At 40.4% G+C, this 9114-nt stretch overlaps 1 protein-coding gene across 1 annotated transcript; it reads right to left on the bottom strand.

The window, feature by feature from the left end:
* Positions 1-6265: 6265 nt before the first annotated feature.
* PDE12 (phosphodiesterase 12) lies at positions 6266-9107 on the bottom strand (the record flags this gene model as incomplete). Its single annotated transcript, XM_008948826.1, has 3 exons — positions 6266-6708; positions 7450-7528; positions 8628-9107. Coding segments are annotated over 3 exons (1002 nt in total), but the record flags the coding sequence as incomplete, so codon positions are not given.
* Positions 9108-9114: the final 7 nt, after the last annotated feature.

The raw sequence follows: 9114 nt of genomic DNA, 5'->3' as shown, positions 1-9114 counted from the left end.
TGCATGTCTGTTTCAGATACCTTTAAAAACCAGCGTGGGTTCTAGCAGACAAATCACAGATTCTCTTGGTGGCTAGCTGGGAAAATAGTACTTGTGCAAGGATTTAGTCAGCACTATATTAACGGTGATAGTCACCCAAAAACAATCAGCTCTATGCGACTGCTGCTGTCTGCTTTCATATTTATGCCCTCTTATACCTCTGTAGTTCAAAAGTTATGTGGAGCTGCTACTAAAGGGTAGTTTAAAATGTATTTTGCTGTTGCCTGTGTACTGTATGGCTTCAAACATGGCTCAGTCCTCCAACTGAAATATTATGTTCTATTGACTGTATGTTTTTAGGAATCCAAAGCATTATTTCATTGCAGTTTGAGGCTAAGCTACTCTCCTTTTTAGCCCAGGTCTTGTCACCCTTGCTATAAGAAATCGCTGTGACAAGATGTGGTACACTCAAAGTACTTGAGGTAAAGATCACCTTCCAAGGCAGCTTCTGCTGTAGCAGAGGTTTAAGTTTCTAGGAAGTGCTGTTATTGTGAACACAACCAAGGAGAAAATTCCAGAGCTTTTGAATATGGTCATTAACTGTCTTCAATACATAACAGAAACCCAGGATACAGTGTAAGGTGAGCAGGGTTTTGTCTGCACCTCTCATGAGTTGCTGATTACGTATTAACTAAAGTTGATAAACCCATGCATTAGATCGGCAGCTGTTAGTAAGTGTAGTTCTAGCAACACAGTTCTTTGAAATAAAAGGAACACCTTGTTCAGAAGAGGCAGCTTGTCTGTAACATGGATTTTATCGCTAGTCCAGATAGCTTAAAATGAAATAATGCTTGTGACAGATGAAATGCTATGTCTTCCAAGGAAGAAGTTGGAGGTGGACTTTAAATATAAAAGTAGGTAGTTGGAAACTTAAGTAGGCCTATTATCTTGAAGGAAACATTCTGTTTGGTAGAGGTGAACATTTCATTGGTTTAATTGTTTCAGATGCTTTGAAGTAACTAAATACTCAGGTTTAGGTGAGCTCTGTTTAGCCACTAGGCTTTTGAGTTACAGCATGTGTATAGAAGTCCATGTTTCAAAGTCACCCTGTTTGGCTTATGTACCAGTAGGTTGTAATTGTGCTGTAAAATGCAAGAAAGTAGTAAAGATTGTGAGATCCTTTAAGAGTGGTGGAGTCTGTATGAGGGGTTAAGGCTACAGCTTACACTGAAGTGTAGCAAGACAAGGTCAGTAAAATTCTCAGGTGTAATTGAGTAGTCACTAGTGTTAATCAAAGCTTACAGAGAAACTGAAGCAAGTACTTGAATCTTCCTGTAGATAAATAAGATCACGTTTGTCCTCTGTTACTCCCATAGTATTTGCCCTTTAGAACTCTGTATGGTTATAATCTTGGAATCAAGTTCTTTGTTAAGCAGCTTATTCAGAGTAATATTAAGCTGTGGAAAGGACAGGATGCTTGATGGGTTATGGAATGTCACAACTGACAGAAGTAAATAAAGTTTGCCTCCAGTTATTAAATTCTTGTCAACTGTTCTCAGTACCAAAAACATTTTCAAGGTACACTATGTGTGTTCTTGATGCTAACCAGCTGTCCCTGGGGCTGGTAGACATGGCTAGAGAGCTGCCTTGGTTTCAGGTGGCAAACATGAAGGAGTTTGTTATGCATGTTCTTACAGGCTGTTGCTGTGAGCTGAAATCTTGGTGGCTTTCCTGTTCCTTTGGAGTTAGTACTACTTTTGGAACTAGAGCTTGTCTGTTAGCACAAGAAAAACTTAGTCTTGATTTTTTTTTTTTTAAATTATACTGCCTTACCTCTTTTAGCACCAGGATCCTATGCAGCATGGAAATCCATATCATATTCTATTAATATGGCTATCCATCAGTAAATTCATTAGTTAAGGCAGTAACACTTTATTAGACTGACTAAAACAATAGTGTGTATGCTAGTCTTACACAAATGCAGTACAGCTCTTCTACTGTAAACACACTGTCATTTAAGGCATTGTGGCTAAGTAAAAATACTTTATTTTTCTTTTTGGCATTCATTAAAATTGTTACTTTCTGGCTAAAGCAATAGTAAGTGACCTATATATGTTGTGTATCAGTAACAACATATAATGTAGCCCTGCTCTCCAGAGGCAGATGAAATTCCCATGAAGATCCTATTTTGTCATGTCTGTTAGGAGTTTAGATGTGAACTTTGTCACTTCCCTATCAGAAGTCAAACACCTGAACTGATACGTCCCAGAATTTCAAAATCTTGGGCAGGTGTAAGACTGCTAAAAATTTGTTCCTTACTCTACTGTAATGACAGGACATCCTTAGTTCTAGTAGCTGAAATGTTTCATTGTGTATCATCAACTTGTACTTTCAAACCATGGGTAAGTTCTACTGCATGGGGAGTTGGTCCAGTCATAATTGTATACAAGAGTTTTTATTTCAGTGTCTCTGATAGCCAGCTTAAATTCAGAGAGGAAAACTGAAGAATGAATGTTTTATCTTTCATTTGGCCATGCTGACACAATTTTTTCCTTGTATTTACAGTACATGTGTAATTAGCTTTTCTTTCTTTTCCTATGCTCAGAGAATAGTTTTGTGGCAGTATTTTAATCCACATACAGACCAGTGCAAAAGGCCTGTACTGTTTTTCCCACGTAACTAATGTGATCACTGAATCCCATGACATAAATAGTAGTGGATACTGGGGGGAGGGAGAGGGGGTTGCTTTTTTTGTTGTTTTTAAAAAAATAGGCTTTATGAACAACTTCTAGAACTTGTTCTGCAGCTGTTTTGTAGATAATCTGCAGACTTTGGTTTGACTGTTGCAAGCAGAACAAAAATGAGTTCTAAACACATCGGGGGTTGGCAACAAATGCTATAGGCATTTCTGCTTCCTTGGTTTGTTCTCACTGTTCTCAGTGTACACCAGTAAACCAATGTACTGGAGGCAGTAGGACATTATGAGGGCACTTAGAGCAACGGCCTGGCTTGTGTAAAATGTGGTTTAATTCTCAGTCATGAGAATTTGGAGCCCAGTTTGCAGTCCCTTGCTCGTCAAAGGCAGTATGATGAAGCTTTGCAGATCACCATATCCCTGTATGTCCTTCCTGCACTTGTCAAGAACGATTTTGACAGGGGGCTCGAGTAAAATGCCATTCCGTGTGCTGCTGTTGGACCGATAACGCTTAGCTGCCAAACGTGTTGTGCGTTGTGCAGAATGGTTGGGGGTTTTTAAAGCATTAGAGTCTATTAAGAAACCGGATGCAAAGTCTAAGAAAACTGCAACATGTTTCAGGCTCTTCCTGTAACTGGGTGGGAGTTAAAAGCCTTGGAACAATCTTTTTGATGCTAGGAATGTGAGAAAGAAGGCAACTATACGATTCATTTGAGGTGTTGAAAGATGTGACTCCTTCCCACGCTGGGTATTTTTTGCACTTTTCTTGTACCATTTTCATTCTTCCTGTATCTTGAAATTTAGTTAAGAATCACTGCTATTTTTATCAACTTTGCAGTCTAGAAGAGTACTGACAACTCATGCAGGATTGAATTATGCTTTACTTTTTAATTAGACTTATAAGAGAATAGTAACTCATTGATTACCCTCTCAAAGTATTTGGGGACCAGCTTTACAGAGTGAGTACTGTCTGTCACTCTAATACATTGTTCATTGCAACTTTTATTGGCACATTCAATTTTGCTTCTTTTTTTTATCCAAAGGCCCTTAGCTACTACGTGGCTTCGCTAAAATGCTGACTTAGCAAAAATTGAAATCTGAAGGTTTACATAGAAGCCTGCCAAAGCCCATTACAATAAATGTGCTTTGGCCTTCTCCTTCAAGGTGGTCTTGTGTTACAGTTTGTGGCAGATCTGCTTAAGCAGGTGAATGCCTTGCTCTAGGCTTTCATCACTCACTTCCACACTCAAGCCTCTAACTTGCTCTTTGGGCACAAGAAAGAGGCTTTAAGATGAATCTGCTCAGGATATAGTGGCCTGCTAAAACAATAATACAGTCAAGAAAACCAGAGGCCCTGTATTTTTAGCTGAATCACTTCCTTATTGGAGCTTGGTGTGGCATTGGCAGGATCAAGCACCCAGAATTCAGAAGTGGATGAGTGGAATCAAGAGGATCAGGTAAGGGCGGTCAGGATGAGAGGAAGATGGAAAGTTAAATGCTCACACTACTGAAAAAAGCTTCTTGTGAAGGATATACATATACATGAGCTCTTTAGTAATACAGGCATCTACAAACTTGTCCCTTAATGGAACACTCCTGACAATTTGTTTACCTCTAGTTTTATGTGCAGAGCTCCTAACAAAACTCCAGAGAATTCAAGAGAATGTGAGTCTTCTCCTGTCATGTTGTTTGAAACATGTTTTCAGATTTATGGGCCTGCACCTCTTGAGTCTTGCATGAAGTCTGCGCATAAGCTTGCCTGCTGATTTTATTATTGTGCTTTATCAACATCAACTTCTTAAGTGCTCAGATACTACAGTAACAAAAAACAGTAGCAACTTCATGGGAAATAACATAGAAAAGGCTGAAGAGCAGATGTTCACAGGCTTCTGGAACATACAAACCTTCACAGCATAGCAGGTACTATGCTAGGACAAGAGGAAAAGGCCCCAAGTTGTACCAATTAGTTTGGACAGGAGGAAAAATTTCTTCACTGAAAGTGTCATCAAGCCCTGAAACAGGCTGCCCAAGGAGGTGGTTCAAGGCACCATTCCTGGAGGCATTTAGAAGCTGTGTGGATGTGGCACTGAGGGATGTGGCTTAGCAGTGACTTGGCGGTGCTGGGTTAACGGTTTGACTCAGTTATCTTAAAGGTCTTCTCCAACTGAAACAATTCTATGATTCTACTACAGCAAGACACCAGACCAGCCGCCCTCAGCAATATGCTACTTGAGTGACTGCCCATTTTTAGTAGCATATAAAGAGTTGGTGAATCCCGTCTATAATATACAGCCCACCAGGACATGGAGGGGGGGAGCTGTGCAAGTATGAGGGTTGTACAGCTTTCCTTAACCTGGGCAGACTTGTTTTGCCATGAAAGACACCAGTAAACAGTGACAGACAATTGAAAAGGGAACTTTATTAGGTGAAAAAGGGAGATCTAGCGAACTGGTTTTCAAATGCTGTTTGTTTCGTATGGACTAGTATAGGGAAAGAAGCTTACTAAGTGATTCAAGGCCCTCCAACACATTTAGTGAAGGTATAGATAAAATACATTTCCCCACATCCAAATGATCTCCTATAAAATAGGGAAGACTAGACTATTTCTAAGAAGGACAAAATACAGGTAAAAACAATATTAAAAATGCAGGTCTTTGTATGCAAGAGAGGAACAAAATAATTGCAATAAAGGTTTTCAAGTTGCTTGTAGTTTTTTAAAGATGTAGGCACAGAGAGCTAATGGACCACATAAACCGTTCCGTATCTCACCCTACCCAAAAACAGACTACGTTGTTGAAAAGTTCCCTCTCATCCAGAGTTGGCTGTGCTAAACTTCAATATTCCTTTTATTGCCAATTATAAACAACAGATGTTCAAAGTAGATGCTACTTACAGACGTAGTCCAATTTTACCAGGTGCTAAAGTTACCCTCTTTACTCATACTACATGGGCAAGCAAAATGCTTCCAAATCAATTAGAACCTTGAATTTAACAGGGTTGGTTACAGGAAGTCTATTCACTGATAATTAAATAACATCTTTTCAGAAGGTATTAGGTACAAGTACATTGTTCATGGCACTTACGATTACTGTATCCCATTTTTTTAGTAAGTGAACAAGACAATTTCTCAACTTGATTTTTAAAAATTGTCTTGTCTCAACAGTAATTACAATAAGGTTGAGTCAACTATAATCAACTAAAACTGTTTTCAGGTTCTGCATTTGGTTCTGAATTAAGCAGGGCTCCGTCTGTACACTGTCTTACAAATCAGATTAAATCCATATCTTCCTAACAAAATAATTCTTCATCCTTTAAAAACACCAATAAAAAGGTATATGATAACCTCATTTTCAAAAAACCCTATCTTAAATATATTTTTCTTATTAGCATATAAAAAGGGAAGGGAAAAGTTGTTATGTAAACTTTCTGAACAGGGCAACAATACTCAGCAAAACCATTAAACGTGTAAACCTTCCAGTAATCGTTCCGACTTTCCTTTTAGTAGCACACAAGCCAGGGTGTAGCCTCAGTTCCCCAGCAGTAAACTGAATGTCTTCTTGAAAACCCCAGAAGCACCATGCAAGAGCTAGTCTATTTCCACTTTAAGTCACATACTAGTGCTATATGATCAGAAGGATGTGAAACACTTGGCAAAGCCTGATGGGTTGTTACTTCTTCATGACTTGGCAATGGAATGACTTGTTCAACCTCTAAAGCATTTTTGTCAATGAAAATGTAGTCCAGGCAGCCGTGAAACCCACCAACGTAGTTTGTATAAGCAGGTTCTCCACAAGCACTTAGCAGTTGGAAAGGATGACTGAGAGTCATATTGCACCTCTCCTCCTCACCATTCGAGAGCCAGTCTTGGTGATCTTCAGCAATGCTTCCGCTGCCGATGAAGCTGTAGGCTCCGGACGAGGGCGTGCTGTTGAAATCGCCGCAGAATATGACTGGTATGTGAGGATACAAGGCACATGCTACGTGCCTGATGTGAGACAGGGCTACAGCAATTTGGATGAGACGAATGTTCCCACCTAAGAACATAAAAACATATTACTTTAAATACTTCACAGTAGCATTGGAGGAATTTTCCAAGCTGCTCATTTAAGCATCTGTCATCTACAGCTCTGAAACAACAATCTCATTTGAAATTTTCTGTGCACTAAGTTTTAGCATAGTTTTTGTAAATAAAGAAGCCTTTTAAGTTTATGACTATAAAACTTCTACAGAGGCAGACAAAGGTTTTAATTTAAACACACATGAAACAACTTGGAAATGTAAATGCCCATGTTACAGCAGCTTTCCATTCTATGGAAACCATCCTAATAAAATGTTCCCGAGACACACAGAACCAGAATAAAACTAATTTAAAAGAGGAGAATCTCTTCTAGAAGCTGCTGTAGCCCAGTCCGGTTGCCCTCCTGGCAGTAGCCCAATATAGCTCCTTCAGGTACAACAGGATGGGGAAGCCATGAGCACATACAAAGCAGCCTACATTTTAGGGCCTACACTTTGGGTGATTTGTGTCAAATGCGTTGCTTTCAGCTGTATTCTGGTGACTCCCAGACAGGCCAGAACAATCTCACTCTTAAGGAAAATAAACAGACCTAGCAGCCTGGCCTCATTTATCTAGATAAGAAGCAAGGCAGGAACCCCCAAGTTCCAGAAGAAAAGGTTATAGCTGCAAAAGAATGGTGGGAAATCTATTCTCCCTAGGAAGGGCAAAAATCTTTACAAATCTAGTTATCCTGCATACAGGAACGTGACAAAATTACCTTTTGGGTGCCAGTAGAGATGGGTATTAGCCACACAAATCTTCCTGGAAGGATTAATTGTAGACTGAAGAACCAAAACCTTCAATATAAAAAGCAATCTTTCATAAGTCTTAAATAGAGAAGTTATATATTTTTTAAAAAAGCAATGGTTAGCTTATTCCTTTATAGCAATAAAGGAATAAGTTGCCTTTATGGCAACTTAATCCAGTGCAAACAATGTGGTGCTTGTAATTAATGAACAGCACAGCTCCTAAGCTGAGTCTGTTTACCTTCTGTACAAGGGGTGGGTATCAGCCTATACACTAACCACTATCCACGTATTTGACAAATGTTCTTTTGTTTGTAAACGTCTGACCTGGCCCTATTTTTTCCTTCATTGCATTCCATATTTTTTTCCAGAAGATGTTGCTAATGCTGCACCATTCTTTACTACTTTTATTTTCTATCCTCCCACCTATGCAATAGAATTGGAGCTGTATCTCTGGTTTTAACAGGCAAATTGAATGTAAATCTAGAGGTGATAGAGGTGATTTCAGCTCTCAAGGAAAGCTTGTTGGTCCTACTCAACCCATGAGTAGGAAGCTTTTACCAATGAGCGTGTCTGGAGTTCCTGTTACACATTTGTACTTACACAACAGCTCTGCTGGCAGACCCACTGGCATCAACATGCTCACAAACCTGTCCAACATTACTTCTCCTCCTGCTGTCAATTTCTAAACTGGCATTATTAAAGAAAGTCATATTAACTTAATCTCATTTAGAACTCATTTACAAGGTTTAGGTTTTATGAAATACTTTTTCTGACCTATGAGCTCAAGTAGTGAAAAACCTGGCAGCCAATGCCACCAACCTGGAATTGACACCTGGCACAGAATCTCAACAGCTGTCACCTTAAAAGAAAGAAAATAATGTTGCCTTTTTAACCAAACTTTAAGAATTCCACATGTCCAGCTCAGTAAAGTGCACTGTTCTGTTCTTCCTAAGCTGCTCTTCTGCTCTACTGGTTACCTTAACAGCAAGAATACCACCGTTCTGTGCTTCAGACTTCTAAGCTCTCATCTCCCTTCTATGGTTTGAGCTATGGTTTGCAGCACAGCAAACCTAGCTCGGCTGTACCTGCCTAGAGACAGTGGGAGGAGGAGAGAGGAAAGAGGCAGAATGCACTTAAAAGCTGGTACCTGCAGCACAGATGACCTCTGCAGCACCTTCTCCTGCACCAAAGGGTACTCGGCCAGTTTATCGCACAGCTCCTTGTGCAGCGGGTCTGAAAGCAGGGCTTCGTTGAAAGCTATGTCGTGCTGGGTAAGGAGCCTGAACTTGTCCCTGCGGTAGAAAATGGCCAAGCCTTCGTGCTGCTTCTCCTTGATCTTGAAGCACCCTTCGAGTCCAAAAGCATCTAGGGCGGGACCCAAGCTGTCCAGGAAGACAGACTTATCTACTTCTTGCAAGCAGATGAGGTCGGCGGTGTAGCCCGTCAACTCTTTCTTGAGGAGATTCTGCCGGTAGTCGACCTCCAGGGCGTACGGAGCGCAGTAGGGGTAGAGCACGGTGCGGGAGAACTCCGTCTGAGCATAGGTGTCGGCCAGGATGTTGTAGGAGACGATGCGAACGGAGCCCTCGCCGCAGACCTTCTTGGTGTAGAGGTGCCGGGAGTCGAAGGTGCAG

The sequence above is a fragment of the Merops nubicus genome, unplaced genomic scaffold, assembly GCF_000691845.1.
Source record: "Merops nubicus isolate BGI_N331 unplaced genomic scaffold, ASM69184v1 scaffold48641, whole genome shotgun sequence".
Lineage (NCBI taxonomy): Eukaryota > Metazoa > Chordata > Aves > Coraciiformes > Meropidae > Merops > Merops nubicus.
Note: the sequence above shows the minus strand (reverse complement) of the source record. Positions and strands in the feature narration are given on the sequence as shown.